This window comes from Fukomys damarensis, unplaced genomic scaffold (assembly GCF_012274545.1).
Source record: "Fukomys damarensis isolate Sample0158 unplaced genomic scaffold, DMR_v1.0_HiC HiC_scaffold_38, whole genome shotgun sequence".
In the NCBI taxonomy this organism is placed as follows: Eukaryota; Metazoa; Chordata; class Mammalia; order Rodentia; family Bathyergidae; genus Fukomys; species Fukomys damarensis.
In genome coordinates this window covers 33,786,755-33,809,349 of record NW_022900950.1, presented here as the reverse complement: position 1 = coordinate 33,809,349, position 22,595 = coordinate 33,786,755, and the positions used below count along the sequence as shown (strand labels likewise).

The window sequence follows — 22,595 nt, the reverse complement described above, 5'->3', positions numbered from 1 at the left end:
CTCCAGTCCAAGCTCTTTGAGGTATCTCCATATTGATTTCCATAGTGGTTGCACTAGTCTGCACTCCCACCAACAATGGAGAAGGGTTCCTTTCTCCCCACAGCCCCACCAACATTTGTTATTGTGTGATTTCTTGATAGCAGCCATTCTTTGTGGGGTGAGGTGGAATCTCAGTGTTGTTTTCATCTGCATCTCTCGAATGACCAGTGATGTGGAACATTTTTTCAAATATTTTCTTGCTGCTTTTACTTCTTTGTCTGAGAAATGTCTGTTCATTTCGGATGCCCATTTTTGAATCGGGTCTTTATATTTGGGGGGACTGATTGTTTTGAGTTCTTTATATATCCTTGATAATAGTCCTTTGTCTGAGGTACAGCTGGTAAAAATTTTTTCCCACATTGTAGATTGTCTCTTAGTTCTGCTAATGGTTTCTTTTGAAGTACAGAAGCTTTTTAGTAAGATGAGATCCCAGTTGTTGATTCTTTCTGCTAGTTCCCGTGCTACTGAGGATTTGTTCATAAAGTCTTTTCCTATACCAATGTCTTCCAGAGTTCTGCCTAACTTACCTTCCAGCAAGTTTAATGTTTCTGTTTTAATATTTAGATCTTTAATCCATTTGGATTTTAATTTAGTGCATGGCGAAAGATAAGGGTCTAATTTTAATCTGTGGCAGGTTGATATCCAGTTTTTCCAACACCATTTATTAAAGAGGCTATCTTTCCTCCACTGAGGATGGTGAGCTCCTTTGTCGAAGATGAGGTAGCTGAGTACATCTGCATTTGTTTTTGTGTCTTCCAGTCTGTTCCATTGATCCTCAGGCCTATTTCTTTGCCAGTACCATGCTGATTTTATCACAGTGGCTTTGTAGTATAGTTTCAAATTGGGAATTGTTACACCTGGTGCCATGTGACTGTTGCCTATAATGGCTTTTGCTATTCTAGGTCTCTTGTGGTTCCAAATGAATTTTTGGATTCTTTTTTCTAGTTCTGTGAAATATAGTGTTGGAATTTCAATTGGCATTGCATTGAATGTATATAGCAGTTTCGGTAGTATGGCCATTTTCACTATGTTGATTCTTCCTACCCAGGAGCAGGGGATATCTTTCCATTTTTTTATATCCTCTTCGATTTCTTTTTTCAGAGTGCTGTAGTTTTCAGTGTAGAGATCTTTTGTTTCTTTTGTTAGATTGATTCCTAGATACTTCATTTTTTTTTGGATGCTATTGTAAAAGGAATTCTTTTCCCTTATTTCTCTTTCCGTGTGTCTGTTATTTCTGTATAAGAAGGCTATTGATTTTTGGGTATTCACCTTGTATCCAGATACTCTACTGAATCTGTCAATTAAGTCTAGAAGTTTTTTGGTGGAGTTTTTTGGATCTTCAATGTAGAGTATCATATCATCAGCAAATAATGATAGTTTAACTTCTTTCTTTCCTATCTTTATTGCTTTAATTTTTTTCTCTTGTGCAATTGCTGTGGCTAATGTTTCCAGAACTATATTGAAGAGAAGTGGTGATAATGGGCATCCTTGTCTTGTTCCTGATTTTATCATGAAGGTTTTCAGTTTTTGGCCATTCAATATGATGTTGGCTGATGGCTTTTCATAGATAGCCTTTATTAAATTGAGGTATAGACCATCTCTTCCAATTTTTTGCAGGGTTTTTATCATGAATGACTGTTGAATTTTGTCAAATGCTTTTTCTGTATCTATTGAGAGGATCATATGGTTTTTGTCCTTGACTTTATTAATATAATGTATTACATTTATTGACTTTCATATGTTGAACCACCCTTGCATCTCTGGAATAAATCCGACTTGGTCAGGATGGATGATCTTCTTAATAATCCTCTGTATCCTGTTTGCTAGTATCTTATTAAGGATTTTTGCATCTATATTCATTAAGGAGATTGGTCTATAGTTCTCCTTTTTAGTTGTATCTTTCCCTGGTTTGGGAATCGAAGTGATACTTGCTTCCAGGAATGAATTTGGAAGTATAGCTTCCCTTTCAATTTCATTGAAAAGTTTGAAGAGTAATGGTAGTAGTTCTTCTTTAAATGTCTTGTAAAAGGCATTTGTATTATTAATAGAACTCAATAGTCACTTATTTGAAATTTCTGTTTTGGAATTCTAAGTATGTATACAATGAATGCATAAAAACATGGCATTTGTATGTTTTTATGTTACAGAAAAGGCAACTGAAAGATAGAAATTATAATTCATTAAAGATAAACTAAGGAGTGGGAACAAGATAGTGGTAAGTCAGAACATATTTGGAGCCACAACATATTTTTTTTCAGCTTTAATTGAGTTTATTGGTACATTTTAGGGATACAGTACAGTTACATTCATTGTTGGGATCTTGTATCTTTACATGACAGGTCTTGGTTCTCATTTTTCCCCTTGTCCCTGCCCTCCCTTCACCCCCTCCTCCCCTCCCCATCTACAAGCACTTTATTTCCATCTTTTCATTATCTCACATATTTTTCTTTTCCCTTATTGCCCTTCCCCTACCCGTCCCACCTTCTCTACACCTTTAGCTCCTTTCTTCCCATTTCTCAATGTCAGTAATCTTATCAGGATCTTCTGTATTATTGCAGATTATTCACACCAGAGACACTATTTGGTATTTACACATGTGAGCCACAACATATTTTACTTTTTCATTTTTACTGAAAAAAATCTTTGCCTTGCTTAACTTACCCACTTATTTCCCCTTTTTGTCCCTTTGGCAAACTGCTATATACTGTTGAGTGTGCATCTCTTACCTTTCACTGCCCTTTTTTCCTTACATTCTTGAAATTCTGGATTCTCCGGTCATTGTAGCACTGGGACTGAATTGTTGAAAATACTGAGTAACTTTCTAAATTAATAATTTTCACCTTTTTAATATTCAGTGTTTACCATCTTCTTTGGAACTGTCATCTCCCTCTGCTGGTTTCTATGATATAACGTTATTCTACTTTTCTTCTTTTCTTTTTTTCTGTCTGTGACCTCTTGAGTTTCTTTCTTTTGCTATCCTCTTGTCCTCAGCCTTTTGCTTCTGCTTAATGTGTGCAATCTGGCACTCAATGTGTGCAGGCATCATGGATTCAGGAACAAGTAGGAGGAAGGTCCTGGCCCTGCAGTAACTCCTGTTCTAAAAGGTTGTTTCTTTTGCATAGACCTTGATAAGTAGCTGCAAAAGCTCTTGTCCTTGTCCTTCCACTTAGGTCCCTGAGGATGAGTCATTCAGCCTGTCCCTCATTTTCTTCCTATATAATTGTGATCAATATGATAATTATTGCTTTGGGTTATTGTAAAAATTAAATGATTTAATGCAAGTAAGGTGTAAAGAACAACCTGACACATAAGAAGTGCTAAGGAAAGGTTTGCAGCCTTCATTACCCACTTTGATTACTCACGTGGCTCATCCCTTCACCTTGGGTAGGTCTTTGTTCACAAGCTGCCTACACCGCCTTTCCCAGACCACCTTATCTAAAATACTTACCCTTTCATCTATCATCACTATCCCTTCTCTGTTTTACTCTTCTTCATAGCAGTTATTCCTGCTTGAGATCGTTTCTTTATTGTTTACTATCCCCTCCAGATTATAAGAGCTATGATTTGCTTCCTGCCCATACACCGGAGCACCAAGCACAGTGTCTGATATACAGTAGGCATTCAATAAATGTTTGTTGAAAGAATGACTAAAATCCTTAATTACATTTATCTGTGTGTTTATCAATGGATTTGTTTACTCTTTGTGGACTCAGTTTGATCTTTAAGTATATTTAATAGTTCTTACAGCAAAGTTCTATATTAGTGGTAAACTGTAAGTTTCTGTCTCAGATATTTCTATTTTCCTGTCACTCATGAATGGTAGTATAGAATTTAGGTTGGTTTTTATTTTTTCTTTATGTTTTAAACATGGCATTAGTAATAGTACCAGTATTATTTTACCTTTTGTTTACATTATCAGTCTGATTGTTTTTTGCTTATAAATAACTTTTCTTACAGTTTTTAGGATTTTTATTTTTTGTCTTTGACATTAAACAATTTCACTATGAATTATCTAAGTGTGTATTTGTTTTTATTTATATTTAAGACTTCTGTGTACAATTTTTTAATACTTTCAATCATTTTAAACATGTTTTATAGTTTATAACTGACATTTGGAAATTTTACCTTGCTTTTTGTTATTTGTCATGACTTTTCTTTGTGGTAGAGTTGAGAATGTCTCTTCAGCAAAGTTTCATCAGTCATTCCAGTATGTGGTTTGTTTAGAGAGGGTATCACTCCTGACAGCATCTGTGTTTGCTTCATCCAAGTGCTTTATCTTATTACACGCCCCTGCTTGAGATCAAACTCATGAACTTGTGCTTGCAAGGCAGGCACGGTGCCACTGAGCTGAATCCCCAGACTTCATCCAAGTACTCTAAAGATGTCGTCTACCCAGGATCATTTGTAGTATACTTCTTTGCTTAAGCAGTATAAAGTTGAGTCCCAAATTACATGAGGACAGGCCCTTGACTGCTATTTCTAGGGGAAGACTTTGGACTCAGTTGTAAATCACAGAGCCAGACTGACAAATGTACTTATTTCTTCTGTTTTAAATTCTACATTTTTATTGAGGATATTGCCCTTTGAATACTCTGGCTTTATTTTGTAGTCTCAGTTCAATTTCTATGACTTGTATGGGCCTAGGGCCCCATCTCAGGTCTCAGTATGCACGTGATCATTAAATCTTTTGATTTCCCCTCACCCCCGGTACCAGGGATCAAACTCAGGACCTTGTATTTGTGAGGCAGGCATAGCACCACTGAACCAAATCCCTGGCCCAATGATCATTAAATTTTAAGCCTCCAGATGACGGAGATTCCAGAATGAGTGCTATCTCATCAACTCCAGTGCTTAAAATCCGTCTTCCTCCTCCTCCTCCTTCCTTTCTTCTTTCTTCTCTCTTGTTCCTCTTCCTCATTCCTCTGTGCTCTCCCTTATTCTTCTCTTTCTTCAGTGTGCTAGATACATCTCTTTCATTCTGGTAAGATCAGCATTATACAAAAAAGGATATTTGTTATATTTTATCCAAGATTCCCACATGTTTTATTGTCACTATATATTATTTTTATAATTCTAATGCCATAAGGTCTTGAGAGTCTTATCCTGCAGTTTATTGTTTTTGAGGTTTTTGTTTATTGTTGAGAATTTTTGTCAGCAAGGCTTTGGTTGTAGGATTTATGTGTGGACAGAAAGGGATGTCCAGTGTAATTCTAAAATATATATGTATGGGACTGGGGATTTAGCTCATTGGTGCCACTGCCTTGCCTTGCAAGCGCAAGGACCCGAGTTTGATCCCTGGTACTAACCCCGCCAAATATATGTATTTTCAGCTGTATTATAGACTTTGAATGCTGGGACTATGTCATATGCCTTTAGTGTTCCCTGGTTTTAAAAATTAGTAGAATGATTGTAGGAATTAATTATAAGCTGACCATTGAGATATCTAAAATTCAGTTTGATATTATTGTTTGTAAAGGCTGAGTAGTCCTATAATCTGCCAGAATACCATTGTCTAGTTTTAACATCTTTATAGTTAGACAAACATAGTTTAAATATACTAGGAATTTCAAGTTCAAATTAAGTGGAAAAGACAATAGCCTAACTTAGGTCTAAGGAAAGCAAAATACAATCTAGTAATTAACCTGCTTAGAAGTGGTGTGGAATTCTGCCATTAGACTAAAGAAGTAATAATGTTATCCACCTTGCTCCCCAGTGATTTGAAAGATTTGTTGTCAACTTCACGTATGATTTAGTATAACCCATTAGAATGACTTGACAAGAATCCACTTAATATCCCAGCTGAAGTGATTGTGGAAAATATCAGAATGCTAAGGGGGCACAAGAATCATTTTAAATGGGATTGTATCATATTTGATGTGAGAAGTATGGCTGCAGCTCCAAGACTTATATAATCTGCAGTTTCTGGTTGTTATTTTTGTTAACTTGTATAGTAAGTATTTTCTGAAGTGGCTAAAAGTGTCCCCCAACTCCAGGAAGATTTAAAATTAAGCATAAAACACAGAATCAAAACTAATAATATTAGTAGTAATTTTTTTGCCAAGTAATATGTATGTATTTACATGTTTATTATTTTTATATACCTAGAATATTGAAAAAATGTGACCAACAAGTGTGCTGTGCATGCAATGCTACATTAAATGCATTATAGAATATTTTAGATTTGTGTTTTTTTTACATACATATTTATGTTAATATTTTATTGGAACATTCAGAGATGTTAAATTGCCTTAATGTAAGTTTATTACAACATTTATATTTATATGTAAATTAATATTTATTAAGACTGGAAGAACTAAAAAGAAAATAAGTTATATTAAATTTATAAAAGTAGTAAAAAATTTTGTTGGCATTTTATTAACAAGGTTTATGGATGGAATATCATTTAAAAGTTTTTTGAAAGTGACTTCTAAAATCTGTTCATTTTGAACATAGACAAGATATAAGGAAATAATGAAGTTGAATATCTCAAAACTCAAATTAAACCTCCAAAGAGCATTCTGTATACAAAATATACCGTTGAAGAGGATACCAAAACCTCCTGTTAGCATTGCCTGTAGTACTCAATATATTTGTGAATGTTATTGATTTGCTTAGTAAAGGAAGAGTTAACCTAACAAAGCCTATTATGTTACATAGCACAGTGCCTTGCACTTAGTAAGAGTTCACATTTGTTAAAATAATATTTTAAGCAGATTTCTGCTTAGATATTTGTTTATAAATACTCTGATAATTAAAAATTACAAAATGCTTTTTAAAGAATTTTTATAGAACCTCTTAATAACTTTTTCTACAAAATGCTTTTTAGAGCTGGAACTTGTACTAAAGATTAAATTTACTGAACTCACTTGATTGTGGAAAAAGGCATCACTGCATTTCAGTAGGCAAAGGTGGTACTTGGCAGTACATCTTTCTGGATTAATTGAAATATTCAGTTTGGGGGGTAAAATCTTGATACAATTTCCTGCATGTTATACCATACAGAAAAATGAATTAGCATAGATCTATTCTTAAAATAGAGACTGTACTAAAATAAAACTTCTAGAAGAAAACTTGTAAAGATACAAACATGGTCATGGGGCAGGGCATGATTTTAAAATCTAGTCACTAAAGCATTAAAAGATAAGATTGATAAGTAAAATTTTTATGTAAAATTATTTTAAAAATTTTCTTCTTTAAGAGATATCGTTAAGAGTAAAAGGGCCAACTGAGAGAAGATATTTGCAATACATATATCCTATATTCAATAAATCAATGAAAGAATATGATTTTTAAAACATGGGCAAAAGACTGGAGCAGGCACTCTAAAATAGTCACATAGTCCTAAGCATATGAAAACATGATCAACATGAGTAGTCATTCAGGAAAGGCAAAATAAAACAACACAGTTAGATAGCACTGCCTGCCTACCAGAACAGGTAGGACGGAACAACTGGCACTCTGAGATGTTGTTAGTGTAGGTGTAAAATGGCATCAGCAGTTGGGAAAGCTGTTTTGACTGTATCTGTTTAAGTTAATCTTTCATATACAATATGACTCAGCACCTCCACTTCTGAGTATATGCCCCAAAGAAAGGAGTGCTTAATTATATGACCATAATGGTCACATTCCCAAAAGCTTTAATAATAAGCCTGGGCTAGAAACAACCTGAATACCTATCAACAATAGAACAGATAAGCTGCACTTGTATTACTGCATTACGCTGTTTCCATGCCCTTCTGTGTGGAGCCAGCCTCTGAACTGAAACCTCTGAAGCTATAAGCCAAAATTAACATGTTCCCACCAGCTTGACCACAAGTGATACAGTGTGTGACTGTCCTGTTGGACAACAGGGCAGTCCCATTGGGTACTACAAGGTACTCAATGGGATAGTCATTATCTAACTATCTAACTGGTGGTTCATGTTGGTGAGAATGTGTTATTTTTGGCTCACACTTTCACAGGTTTCAGTCCAGAGGCTCTACACAGAATGACATGGGAATGGCATGGGAGAGCAAAGCTGTTCACTTATGACAGCTGGAAAGTAGAGCACAGGGCAAGAGTGCCAGCAAGAGACGTGCCCTCCCAGTGACTCATCTCCTCCAACTGGGCCCTGCCTCCTAATAGCCCATATAGGTATGAATATCAGTGGATTAATCCACCACTGAGTGCAGTGCCCTGATGATCCACACACCTCTCTAGAAATCTCTTGGTCTAGTCACAGTGACAGTTGAGATTAACTGGTGCAGCAGTATCTTTAAATATACACTCAGATAGTACTACACAGCAAATTAAAATGTTATTTGTAGCAACACTGGTGAATTTTACAGGTAATACTGAAGGAAACTTGACATAGGTATGTACTTTAGGATTCCATTTATATGACACTGAAGAACAAGAAAAACTAATTGGTGATGTCGAGGTCAGAATAGTAGTTGCCTTAAGAGGCAGATATTGACTAAGAGGGAGCATGAATCGGTTTTCTGGGATTTGGGGAAATGTTTTGATGGTATTTACATGATACACCACAAACTTTTTGCATACTTAATATATTTTGCATTTTATTGTACGGAGGTACCTCAATGAAAAATAAGTTTAATTCTATAAAATTGGGGACATTGTGAATCATCTTCATTCTCGAATGCTGTCCAGTTATAGAATCTTTTCTTTCTCAAACTTTGTTCATAGAAGAAGAGTGTGACACTTGTAGATATTAAGTGATATGCTCATATGATCAGTAATTAGGAGGCCTTGAAGGAAAAAAGGACCAGTGTCTTAGGATTCTAAACTTACTGCTGACTCTAGGTCACTGGTTTTTTGTTTTTTTTAGGAATAGTATTCGCTATACTTTTATGACACCATAAATGCATAGATTTCATTCTTTTTAGTTACATAATTTATTTGAAAAAATAGCATATTTGATGAGTAGACATTAAAATTTGTAATCATTAATGTTTCATTTCAAATAATAGATTTAAACTTTGTTTTCTGTCCATTTTTCACCAACTAATTTCTCTTAGATTTAGAAATCTCAGATTAACTCTTAAGTCCTTAGAGTGAAAATGTCAGTATGAATGATTGGAATTTATGTTTCTTATAACAATCCTATTTTTTAATTTTTTTAGGAGCTCAGATATTTAGTGTTATAGTACAGTTCATATTTACAATTCTATTAGCTTCCTGAGTAGAAAAAATAAGTACAATTATTTAAAATATAAAGAATCACAGAATGTAAAATTGTGTACTTTCCATGGTGTTTAAGAACTTTACTGTCTTACCTCGATATCTCCCATATATGTTTCTTTACATTCTGTTATTTTACCTCAGCTTCAGAGAGATTAACTCCGCCTTAAACTTGCTTTTCCTTTGCCTCACTTTACATTTTTGGCTACATGTGGTTGTATCACCACACAACATTTTATATTGCTTAGACTCTTAATCTTCATGCTTCGGACTTGTTTTTTCACTCAACATTGTGAATCTGAGATTCATCTATCATTATTACAGATAGCTGGTAATTGATATTCAGTTGTGTTTTGTATTCCTATGAATGTGTACTGATTTATGTGTTTTGATAGTGAACATTTGGATTGTTTTCAGGTGTTCATTAGAAGCAATGCTGATAAGAACATTTACATATAACACTGATAATATAACTTAGGAAGAGGAAATACTGGGTTTCAGAGGAAGTCAGACTTATTTCCATGTAATAGAATAAGGTGTATTTCTTCTCATTCCTATAGGGAAATCTTAAATAGGACTGAGCCAGTGTAGACAATCTTGTCTTTTCATACAGATCTAATAATTTATTCTTTATATTTGAAATACCATATGCTAATACAGTGTTAGTCTGTATGACCATTAGAACAGAGGTCAATGATGCTGTGTAACTATATTAAAGTCTCTTTTTAAAGAGAGACTAGTAAAAGAAGCCCTGAGAGCTTTATTGTTTTCACAGCCTGGAAGCTGTCACCGAGTCCTTAAAGTGAAGTGTGACATTGTGTAGTGATGCTGTAATGGACAAAGAAGTACATAACAGAATCAAGGATGTCCTTTGCGAAGTTGAGAGTCTCTTACAGATGTAGTATCAGACTGCAGTAAGATGGAACTGAAGACTTACAAAGCACATGCACACTTCCTGTGAGACATAGGACTTGACACAAATGGCACATCTGATTTCTTCAGCAGTTGCATTCAGACCATTTATGAGCCCATCAGAGTATTGAGTGGCAGGACAAGGTCAGCAGCAGCAAACACATGGAAGGCAGCCTGTGTACTAACTTTGAAATAGTTCTACAACACAATTTTACTGAGCTGAAAGTGTGTGCAAAATGGACTACAGCAGGGCTCCTAAGTGACTTTTAAATAGCAAGCTGAGGTGAGGACAGCACAAGCTGAGGAAACAGGGCTGTCTCAACATTCACTGCAATGCATGCATAAGCTGTGAGGCCTAAGGGGTAAGCCTAGCAGCTGCTGAACAACCTGACATGTAGTGTAAGGACTGGGCTTGCTGCTGGTGAGCGTAGACTTAAGGCTGGTTATGTAGTCCAAAAAAGCAGGACTACAAATGATGTTAGGCTGTTTAAATAGCAGGCACAGCTGCTAACAAAAGGACAAACAATGTGTATTCTGTGTGGAAAAGATTGTTAATCTCATTTTTGTCTTTTGCCATAATCATGAGTCAAATTGAGAAAATAAATTTTCACACACACACAAAAGTCAAGTTGCACTCCACTACTTTCTACTTCTTACAAAACAAAAAATTCAGTTTTTTAAAAATAATGGTTGCATTGAAATGCTAGAAATAGAGCAGTTTATAAGATTTTTTGTTCTTTGCCAGTCTCATTACATTTTTATATTATTGACAGAATACTTAAAAGACTAATAATGCCTTACAGCCAATAATGTAATAACTTTTAAAAATTCAAAGTGCTTTGTTGCTTTTATTATACACTAATCTCTAGTTCCTTTCCTGTGGATTTCTTCCACAAGATTGCTTATTTATTTTTGTCTTTCCCAGGGCCACACAGTGGAGGATATATACTTACTAAAGGTTGTTCAATAGGTGTTTAACTGAACTCCAAGGATTAAGATGTTACTTATGGTTACTTGACAGGGTACAGCTTTCACTTGCCATTCTTATCTTTATGGTTTCACGTAGTAGTCTGATTCCAGCCATCTGAATATGCCATTTTGTACTTGCATATCTGTCTGTCCCTCTCCCTCCCTTTCCCCCCTCCCCCTCTCTTCTCGCTGTCTCTCTTTTTCTTTCCCTCCCTCCATCCCTCCCTTCCTTCCCCCATTTTTTGTTCCAAATTCACAACCTTTATGACTTTTCTTTTATAATTCATTGAATTATGAACTATGTTACCTTTTTGTTATTAGGAGTAAAATTCTGATGAGCTAGGTGAATTAACTCATTAATGCCAGAAGTTGCAGTTTTCTTAACTTTTTGCAAGAAATTCATATTATGTTACATAGGACAATTCAAGTAGCAAGAATTTGAAGAGAAAAAATTTTACTATGTTCCATTGTTTGTGGTGTTCCAAAAATGAAACCCTAGGCATAAATGGGTTAAAGGCATGTGGCTGGGAAACGGCTAATAAATACCACAAAGGAGTGAAAAGGCAATGTGCATACGGGATCTGACATCTGGCAGGTAAGCACAGCCATCAAGAGAGAAGGGGTAAGAATACAGAAGAGACAGTTCAAGAAAGAACAACTAAGATTAGACACAAAGTGATAAAAAGTCCCTCACCTAAACCCAAAGAGACAACTAAATTGTGTTCTGACAAATCTTAAAACTTCACTGTTTGAAGGAGACATGTTTTATATGAAACAAAATATGTCTTTATGCATAAACTTTATATTTATCAAAATTCTTAATTTTGTATACTTTGGATGAATCTTATTTTTAACACCATCAAAACGTGAATAATATTTTTACACATGAATCAACTATGTTGTCAAGAATATTACATTGTTAATCCTTGCCATTTGTAATTTGATGAATTAAATATTGAACTGAGATTATAAATCAGAAATTAGTAAACTATGCAGATAATTGTATTTAAATTCCTGTCCTTTTTCTAAGCTTTTAATGCTTTTTAAGAAGTTATCTATCCTTGGATTAGGATGATAATGAATAGGGGTATTGACTTTCATTACACTATTAAGATTATTATGTGAACATAGTCTGTATTGCCCTCTATTGGTGACTAAATTTTGACAACATAATTGCTACTTATGTATTATATGTGTTTATTTAATAATTGTGTTGACAAATAAACTTTAGATAAAATAATTTTAAAACCAACCTAACAGTTATGGCCATGAATTGGCAAAGGTAGAAATAGGAGATTTTGCTCTTCTTGATTTGTTTTATTGACTAATCTGATACTGAAATACTTTTGTCTTTGATTAATTTTTATTTTATTTTATTTTTTTTGTCAGAGCTCCACCTCAAATCAGGCGTCCCAATCGAGAAGTAAGACCTCTAAGGAAAGAAATGGCAGGAATAGGAGCCCGGGGACCTGTAGGCCGAGCACATCCGATATCAAAGAATGAAAAACCTTCTACAAGTAGGGACAAGGATTATAGAACAAGAGGGAGAGATGACAAGGCAAGACTGTCGCTTTGTAATTCACTCACTTGAAGCCCATGACTTTGATGATGATTATGAGTTTTGTTGGCCTTTCAGGTTTTGATGTGGAAGAGATGAAAGAAAGAATGAAAATCTAAGTGTTTTTTATATGTTGAAGGTCACACTACAGTGCTGATAACCTGAGATGTATGGTAACCACACACACACACACACACACACACACACACACACACACTGCTGTAAAAATAATAAAGTGAATCTTTTGCAAAAATATTCTAAATAGAGTTTGAAAACCTCTTTGAAAACATTTTAACAATTATTCTGAATGAAAATGAACAATAAGTGAAAACATAATTGTAGGAGACAGAAAAAATTGGATGTTATATTCACAGAATAAAATGAGGGATATGATTTTCTACTGTTAAAATATCTTTTATTCTGAAATTATAGACTTGAGCAATGTATTTTTTTCTTTAGTGAGAATATTCCCATGGTTAATGCTCCTCGTGGACATGTACTTACCTGGGAAATTGACAAGTAAACATAGTACTGTATGGAAATTCTCTCCGGCCTGTAAAACGGACAGTGAGTTGAAGATGATCCTATAGCATCAGGAGCTAGCTAGGATGATCTGATGCATCTCTTAGCCTTAATTTTAGTGAAAAGCCTTAGTTTAGTGAAAAATTTGTAGTGATAGTATTTCCCAATCATTGTGATGTCTTAAGTGGGACTTTGTCTTTATTTTCACATAGCACAAGAAAAGAACTGGCCATGGTTTATTGACTGTTTCTTTTCTAGGCAAAATTCAGGGTAATCACAATAATTTATGAAACAGTCCTGCAAAGTAGGTATCTTATACCCATTTTACAATGAAGAAACTGGTGCAGAGAGGTAAAGTAACTTTCAAAGGAAGGAGTATTGAAGGAATGAGTCTGGAATGGAATCTGGAAGAATGGAATTTATTAAGTCATAATATTTTTGTCCTGCTTCTTTTAAGCCTTTTCAAATTATGTAGTATTCCTCTACCAAGCTAGATTTTGAAAATCTTGGTTGCACTGAAAAAAGAAAACTAGAATAATTAAATATTTAGTTTAAAGTGTGACCGCTCTTAAGCTAAGAACAAAGAAACCAAGCAGCATTTGTTGAATGCTGAGTATATTTTCTTCCTGGAGATTGTAAAAAGTCTTTGATTTATTATGTTTCCAAATAATTTTCGTAGTCTTATTCTTTCATTGACATGTAAGTACTCAGAATATTACTGAAAAACAAGACATGTGTTTAAAACAAATAAAACTCTGCAGTTGTTTTGCAGATAAAGAATATTCTGTCACCGTGGAAGTAAAAGGAACTAGAATTTTTAAAAAACTTATGGAAACGATTTGAATTTGAGGGGTGTGCTCAGCTCAGTTCTGATTATCATAACCATCAAAATATTCATTAGAATACCAGCATCTCAAAAACTAACTGAACACTCTGGTAAGGTGAGAGGCATCTTAGGTAAAACTGGTAGATACCCACTTTTCATGAAGGCTTATTTGAAAGTATCAGAAATACTCTCAATGATGTTGTAGTCTCTTCCTCTTTTTCTTAGTAAATTTTGTGCATTTCAACTAGCTTTAAAAAAAATGAAGCAGGATAGACTAGAAAATTCAGTTCATTGCTCATAGTAAAGGTAGTATTATTTTGGGAAATAAAAATAAAAATATATAAAAATTTAGTTGTATGAACATAGCTCATGATCTAAAAACACATTTATTACTTTGTGTTATGATCACAATTTTGAAAGTTGCTGTGTTCCAACCACTTACTTAACTTTATAGATGTAAAAGTAAGAATAAGAGAAATTACTTCTCTTGTCCAAATTCTGTGGTATATTTTAATTTTTCGTTTAATAACAAATGTTACTCTTCCTTGAGCACACTTAACCCTTTTTGGAGTTTTCTACAAATAACCTCTTTGAAGATTTATGCATATCTTAGTTTATTTGATCCCTATACTTGCCTATGAGCTCAGCATAAATTTCTGTTTTATTTACCAAGAAGTTGAGGCACTGCAAGTAAATGCTAGGACCAGAATTCGAATCTTAACTTTAATGTCGGAGCTTTTAATCATTATATAATATGGCTTCTTATTTGAAAATGCTTGTTATCTTGTTTTAATTTACCATGAATATTTATTTCTAAAAAGACTACTAATTCATTTTCTCATAGTGACTGCATCATCATCATCGTCATCATCAGTCATCATTTTGCTTTTTTAAAAATTAATTTTTTTGGTATATTTAAGGTACACAATATAATGACATTCATCATTGGAAATCTGCACCTTTACATAATCTATTTTGGTTCTTATTTTTCCCCATTCCCCTGCCCTCCCTTCAACCCCTCCACCCCTTCCTATCTACAAAGACTTTGTTTCCATGTTTTCTTTTTCTCATTTTAATTCTATTACCTTCTTTCTTTTCCACTACCCCTCCCACTTCCCCTTCTCCTTTGCACCTTTTCTTCCTGTTTCACATTATCTGTTATACCTTTTAGTCCTTATTTACACTTTGTTTCTCACACTAGAGAAACTATTCGGTAAACATATGTATCCTATTTATTTCACTTAAGAGTATCACTTAATGGTGCATCCATTTAGCTATAAGTGTCTGTAGTTTCTCATTCTTTGTGTTCTCCATTTTATATTAAACACACACACATTTTCTTTATCCAGTTTTCCATTAATGGGTAATTGGGCTGCTTCCATGTTTTAGCTTTCATGAATTGTGCTGCTATGAACATGGGTGCACATGTATCATTATGGTATGATTCTTTTAATTCTTTGGGGAAGATACCCAGCAGGGGGATAGCTGGGTCAAATGGGACCTCTAATCCTAGTTCTTTGAGGTATCTTCATATTGATTTCCATGAGTCTGCACTCCCACCAGCAGTGGAGAAGGGTTTCTCTTTCCCCACAGCCCCACCACCATTTGTTATTGGTTGATTTCATGATAGCAGCCATTCTTTCTGGGGTGAGGTAGAATCTCAGTGTTGTTTTCATTCTCATCTCTTGAACGGCCAGTGATATTCAACATTTTTTATATGTTTATTTGCTATTTCTACTTCTTTGTCTGAAATGTCTGTTCATTTCAGATGCCCATTTTTGAATTGGGTCTTTAAATTTGGGAGGTATGATTTTCTTAAGTTCTTTATATATTCTAGGTAGTAGACCTTTGTCTGAGGAAGAGCTAGTGAAAAGTTTTTTCCACATTGTGGGTTGTCTCTTCACACTATTGTTTATTTCTCTTGCTGTGCAAAAGCTGTTTAATAAGAAGAGATCCCATTTGTTGATTCTTTGTGCTAGTTAATAGGCAACTGAAGTTTTGTTCATAAAATCTTTTCCTACACCAATGTCTTCAAGAGTTCTACCTAACTGCTCTTCCAGCCATTTTAGTGTTTCTGTTTTAATATTTAGATCTTTAATCCATTTTAATTTTAGTTTAGTGCATGGTGAGTGATAAGATCTAGTTTTAATCTTTGGCAAGTTGAAACCCAGTTTTTCCTGCACCATTTATTAAAGAGGTTATCTTTCCTCCAGTGAAGGTGTTTGGCTCCTTTGTTGAAGACAAGGTGGCTGAGTGTGTCTGGGCTTGTTTCTGCATCTTCTAATCTATTCCACTGGTACTCAGGTCTGTTTCTTTGCCAGTACCATGTTGTTTTTATCACAGTAGCTGTGTAGTATAGTTTCATGTTGGGGATTATGATATCCTCTAACTTGTCTTTATTGCCTAGAATTGCTTTTGCTATTCTAGGTATATTGTTCCAAGTGAATTTTTGGATTGTTTTCTCAATGTCTGTGAAGTACACTGCTGGGATTTCAATCGGAATTACATTGAATGTATATAGCAGTTTTGGAAGTATGGCCAATTTCACTATGTTGATTCTTGCTACCCAGCAGCAAGGGATGTCTTTCCATTTTCAATATCCTCTTCAATCTCTTTTTTCAGAGTGCTGTAGTTTTCAAAGTAGAGGTCTTTGATTTCTTTCATTTTGTGGATTCCTAGGTATTTCAATTTTTTGGATGCTATTATGAAAGGAATTATTTGTCCCACTTCTCTCTCAATGAGTCTGTTTTTTGTGTACAGGAAAGTTATTGATTTTTGTGTGTTGACCTTGTATCCAGCTACTTTGCTGAATTTTGTTATTAAGTCTAGAAGACTTTTGGTGGAGTTCTTGGGGTCTTCTAAATAGAATATTATATCATCTGCAAATAATGACAATTTGACTTCTTCATTTCCTATCTTTATTACTTTTATTTCTTTCTTTTGTATAATTGCTGTGGCTAATATTTCCAAAACTGTGTTGAGCAGGAGTGGTAATAGTGGACATCCTTCTCTTGTTCCTGATTGTAGTGTGCAGGATTTCAGTTTTTGATCATTTATTATGATATTGGATGTTGGTTTTTCATAGATGGCTTTTATCAGATTGAGGTAGAGACCATCTATTTCATTTTTTTAGAGGGTTTTTATCATAAATGTGTGTTGGCTTTTGTCAAATGCCTTTTCTGAATCTGTTGAGATGATCATATGTTTTTTATCCTTGGTTTTATTAATATATTGTATGACATTTATTGATTTGCATCTGTTGAACCATCTCTGCATCCCCAGGGTGAATCCCACTTGGTCAGGGCATATGATTTTCTTGATGATCTTCTGCATTCTATTTGCCAGTATCTTATTAAGGATTTTTGCATCTATGTTCATTAGTGAGATTGGCCTATAGTTCTCTTTTTCAGTTGGGTCTTTTCTCTGCTGTGGGGATCAAGGTGATGCTTGCTTCCAGGAATGAATTCACAAGTATTGCTTCCCTTTCAATTTTTTCAATTAATTGAAGAGTTTAAACAGAAGTGGCAGTAGTTCTTCTCTAAATGTCTTGTAGAATTCAGCAGTGAAGACATCAGGACCCAGGCTTTTCTTAGTTAATAGTTTTTAATTACATTTTCAATTTCATTGATTGTTATTAGGTCATTTAGGATTTTTAGGTCATCTTTCAACTTTGGTAATTCATACAAATCTAGGAATCTGTCCATTTCTTCTGTATTTTCCATCATATTGCCATATAGGTTCTTGATGATCCTCTGGATTTCTGCTGGGTCTGTTGTAATTTTACCCATTCTTAATTGCATGGATCTGGGCCTTTTCTTTCCTTTTTTTTGATAAGGTTGGCTAAGGGTTTGTCAATTTTGTTTATTCTTTTGAAGAACCAGCTCTTGATTTCATTGATTTGTGTGTGTGTGTGTGTGTGTGTGTGTGTTGTTTTCTTAGTTTCCATTGCATTAATTTCTGCCCAGATCTTTATAATTTACTCCCTTGTATGAGCTTTGGGTTTGTCTTGCTCTTCTTTTTTCTAGAAGCTTGTGGTTCAGTATCTAGTTGTATAATTGAACTTGCTCTGTTTTCCTAATATGAGTATTCACTGCTATGAATTTCCCTCCTAAGAATGCTTTCATTGTGTCCCATAGATTCCATATATTGTATTGTCATTGTCATTTAATTGTAGGAACTGTGTGATTTCTTCTTTAATTTCCTCTGTGACCCATTAGTTATTCAGAAGTGTGTTGTTCAATTTCCATGTATTTATGAAATTCTTGCAGTTTCTTTTGCTCTTGATCTCCAGTCTCATCACACTATGGTCTGATAATATACAAAGGATAACTTCAGTTCCTTTGCACTTACTTAAACATGTTGTATGAGTGAGTATGTGGTCTCTTTTGGAAAACAGTGCATGTTCAGCTGAAAAGAATGTGTATTCTGCTTTTGTGGGGTGGAACACTTTGAAAACATCTGTTAAGTTAATTTGTTCCAAGAGTTAGTTTGAGTTCTACTATTTCATTGTTTATTTTTTGTCTGTATGATTAATCTATTTGTGACAGTGGGGTGTTAAGGTCCCCCACTACTATTGTATTAGTGCTTATATGATTTTTCATGTCCATTAGTATTTGTTTTATACTTTTGGGCACACTGGTGTTTTGTGCATATATATTAATGATTGTCATCTCTGCCTCTTGGATGTTCCCTTTACAAGGATGTAGTGTTGTTATTTGTCTCCTGTTGTTATTGGTTCCTGTCACATAGAGTATTGTTTTCCTCCCTTTAACTTTGTCTGTCAGTTTCTTCTTGAATTCAGTGTGTTTCTTGTATGCAGCATACTGTTGGAACTTGATTCTTGACCCTTTCTGCCAGTCTATTTCTTTTGATTGGTGTATTGAGACCATTAACATTGATGGTTGTAACTGATAGGTATTGACTTATCTTTGTCATGACATTTTGTTGTTGTTGGATTCTCCCCCTTTGCATTTAGTTTCTTGTTGTGTCTGATGGATTCATTCTGCTGGGCTTCCTGAGGTTGTGATCCTCATTATCTTTTCCTAGGATATTGTTTAAAATTTTTTAGAGTGCTGGTTTAGTATTCATGAAGTTCCTAAGGTGTTCTTTGTCATAAAAGTATCTTATTTCTCCATCAATTTTGAAGGATAGTTTTGCAGGGCACATCAGTCTGGGTTGGAGATTATTTTTCTTTAGGGCTTGAAGTACATTACACCATGCTTTTCTTGCCTTGTGGGTTTGTGTTGAGAAGTCTGCTGTGATTCTGATGGGCTTTCCTTTGTATGTGATTTGTTTCTTTTCTCTAACTGCTTGTAGAATTTTGTTCTTTTGTTGGGTTTCTGGAGTCTTAATTATTATGTGCCTATGTGTAGATTTTTTTTTTTTTTGATCATGGCTAGTTGGAGTTCTATAAGCCTCACTGTTGTATGTCAAGTTCTTTCCCCCATTTGGGAAGTTTTCTGCCATTACTTCTGTGAACAGTTTTTTTTTTTAATGTCATCTGCACTCTCTCCTGTTTCTTCATTGACTCCAGTCAGTCTTATGTTATTCTTCTTTGAATCATCTAGCAGCTGCTGGATTGATTGCTTATGGTCCCTTACTATTTTTAAGAGATTTTTCTTTTCCTGGTCACTAATTGCAGTCCTGTGTTCTATATCTGAAATTCTGTCTTTGTGTCCGTTCATTCTGCTGCGTGAACATTCAATAGAGTTTTTAATCTCCTAGAAACCTTTTTTCATCTATTTTATGGATTCCATTTGTTTCCTATGTTGGGAAACAATGTTTCCTATGTTGTTTCTCATGTTTCTCAGCTCTTCTGGCTTTTTAAAAATCTGTGTCTACTCTAGATTTATTAATCATGTCTTGTACTATGGGCACAATCTCTGCTATTATCTGAGAAATTATTTTTTTTTTTGGACAAAATGCACTAATGCTGCTTTTAATGGTGGCGCAATAGAGAAATACAAGGTTTTCCTAGAGCTTGAACCAACAGAAGATTTAACATACACCCAATGACAATACCAGATAGCCTTATAATAGAAACGTATCCCACGCTGCAAGGCTGTAGACGGTGTGCAAACAGGATGAAGATGGTTTCTTGCATTAAGTAGAGTAAGAGGGATAACTGCCAACCCAGCATTGTGAGTGTACTAATTTGGAGAAAATCCTTTTGTCCTGGTGATGGTTTCATCTTCCATATCTTTTAGTTAAGTGGGAAAAGAGTTTGCTTCCTCCAGTTTTACATTTTCTTGTTAATACACATTTTGTTTCAGTAGGGAGTCCTCCTGGGTGTTTCTGAAGTATTATATACACATCTGTTTGAGAGCTCAGCTTGTCTTCTTAGAGCATTTAGCTGTTTCTTTTATTGTTATAAAAAATGTTAGCAACAAACATGTCCTTTCCATTTTCCTTGCCATCAAACCCATTAAGATCCAAAGTTCTTGTCAAACATCTGGTTTTTAAATCTGGGTGAGAGTTAGTGAAGAATTAAAAAAACAAAATCTTTGTCAAAACCCCATGCTCTTTAAGCATGGTCTGTACTGTACTCTTCCCCATAACACTAGTTTCCCCATCCCACTACTGGCCAAAATCTGTCCCTATCAGAGGAACAGACTGTGGAAACTAGATGCATGTTACTCTCTTCTGGAGTAATCTTCATTTTCAAGATTTGAGTTATGAGCAAACAGAACCCCATGCTGTTCCCCACATCTTTTCAACCCTGAAAAACAGCAAAGGCCTCTTACTAGAGCCATCCAAGCCTCTCAGCTCTGCTGTGTGCAGTGTGGCTTCCAGGTGGAGGGACGTGGACTGCAGTGCAGAAGGAGTGAAAAGGGAGCAGGCAGAGGCTTCAGGTGGACTCTAAGGCACTTCCTCTACATCCAATGGCAGGTTGGCCCCCCGGCACTCTCCAGAGCAGGTGACTGATGCAGCCTGGCTCCCTCTTCAGACAGCTCATCAGTGAGGAAGATGAAACATCCTCACCTTCATTATTCAAACTCGGCTGGCTCTCAAGTATGACAAAATAACACAGGAGCATGCCCGTCTCCTTAAATTCTACTGTGTTGCTTGATGGACAGTGCCTCTGGTCTTCTCCTTCTAAGCCATGCCATTCCAGAGTCAGTAATGGAATATGGTGCCCTAGTCTTGTCAGGGGTGACTTCATTGTTTGTTACTTTGGACATCAGTTCAGCTAGCTTAGGCTTTGTCAGCATTCATCTGTGCCTTAGCTACTAGACTACAAGATGGAATGATGTAAGATCACAGAAGCTGCTGATACAACTTACAAGCTTTAAGTAGGACCTAAAGTGGTCACATATTCCTTGACTTTCAGAACTGTGCAGTATTTTGTAGTAAAGTCTGAGGTGCAGGCTCTGGAGGAACAGTGATACAGAAGTTATCTGGCTATAGAAGAGTCTGAAGGACATTCTCCCTGGAAGGACGAACATATAACAAAGAGTGGAGACTGTCACTAGGGAGAGTGCTTCACTTCCATGATAAACTGGATCCAATTGTTCTGTGGAAACAGACAGCGCCTTTTCCATAGGATGTCTATATACTAAGAGGTAGTATGGCGATTAATGTCAGTGCAAGACAATCAAGCTTCCTATCTTTTGGAAATTTTTTTTTTTCATAGAAACTAGATACTCTTCACTAGTTTACTGAATTAAAAAAATTGAAGATCCCGCACTTTTAAAAGACACTTTTACATAAAGTAGAACTTCTAGTTGACAGATTGAGAAATCAGTCTGAATTGGACATACTATGGATGCAACACAAAGATGAAATTTCCTCACACCACTACCTTGACATGGATCTGATACCCTCCCTCGAAAGAATCCTATAAAAAATTGCTTCAAAGCCCCTTTGAAATTGCAATAGTGCAGCAGAACCACAAGTAAACAATTGCCTGTTAACCTGGTATTTCAAATAGACTGAAAAGCCAAGAGGCAGGTTTTTTTTTTGTGTGCAATTTTTCAAAACAAATTGTAAGTTGAAGTATCAAATGAAGTATCAAATATGCACAGCACTGTCCCTTCACAGAAGGTAAGAAACTTCCCGTGTATCATGTCAGAGGCCGTCCTCGGTGCTGTAGGCTGTGAAAGTGGGCCTCCTTCAGGGTCTGGTTGATGTGGAAGTAAGGGCCTTGGCACAGTGCAGACTCCTCAAGCATGGGCTGAGGGGTGTTGGGGCTGGATCCTGGCATGACCTGGCTTAAGCCACTCTCTGGCTCACTGGCCCGGTCTGGGCTATGGATGCTGGTGCTGCTGCTCCCGCCACTGTCACTGCTCGAAGACTCTGAGTCCCAGGAATCCTGAAAGAGGGGGTTTCTACTGCTTCTTTTGCTCTGGGAGGGTAGATGATTATCTTCTTCATTGCCGTTCCTTCTCCTTTTCCTGGGGCAGAGGCGCTCGCTCATCGTAGCTGGTGGAGAGAAGCGACTAGGTGCCGCTCCACACCGAGAAATTATTTCTGATTTCATTTTTTTTTCCAAGTCCACTTTCATTGCCAGTTCAGGGAGTCCAGGAGGTTGAGTATCAGATTGTTCTATCTCATTGCCCTTTGGGGTTGCCTTAGGTGATCTGAAAGTCT

General features: G+C 35.6%; 2 protein-coding genes across 12 annotated transcripts in view; one reads left to right on the top strand and one right to left on the bottom strand.

Moving 5' to 3' along the window:
* Positions 1 to 22,595, top strand: part of Katnal1 (katanin catalytic subunit A1 like 1) — a 249,726-nt gene that overhangs the window by 204,195 nt on the left and 22,936 nt on the right. For 9 of the 11 annotated variants that reach the window (XM_010623864.3, XM_010623863.3, XM_010623865.3 and 6 more), the window contains one exon: positions 12,490 to 12,658. In XM_010623864.3, the coding sequence (XP_010622166.1) occupies positions 12,490 to 12,658 (169 nt within the window). Of the gene's footprint in view, positions 1 to 7,874; positions 8,173 to 11,061; positions 11,696 to 12,489; positions 12,659 to 22,595 lie in introns of those variants that run through there. The other 2 variants (XM_010623871.3, XM_033760034.1) reach the window with 2 other exon arrangements.
* LOC104862134 (protein FAM104A-like) lies at positions 22,069 to 22,452 on the bottom strand. Its single transcript, XM_033760035.1, has one exon. The coding sequence runs from the start codon at positions 22,420 to 22,422 to the stop codon at positions 22,069 to 22,071; it is 354 nt and encodes a 117-aa protein (XP_033615926.1). The 5' UTR covers positions 22,423 to 22,452.

Bases quoted from the DNA above. Each gene is read 5' to 3' on its own strand.
- LOC104862134 (XM_033760035.1), bottom strand. From the start codon at position 22,422: ATGAGCGAGCGCCTCTGCCCCAGGAAAAGGAGAAGGAACGGCAATGAA.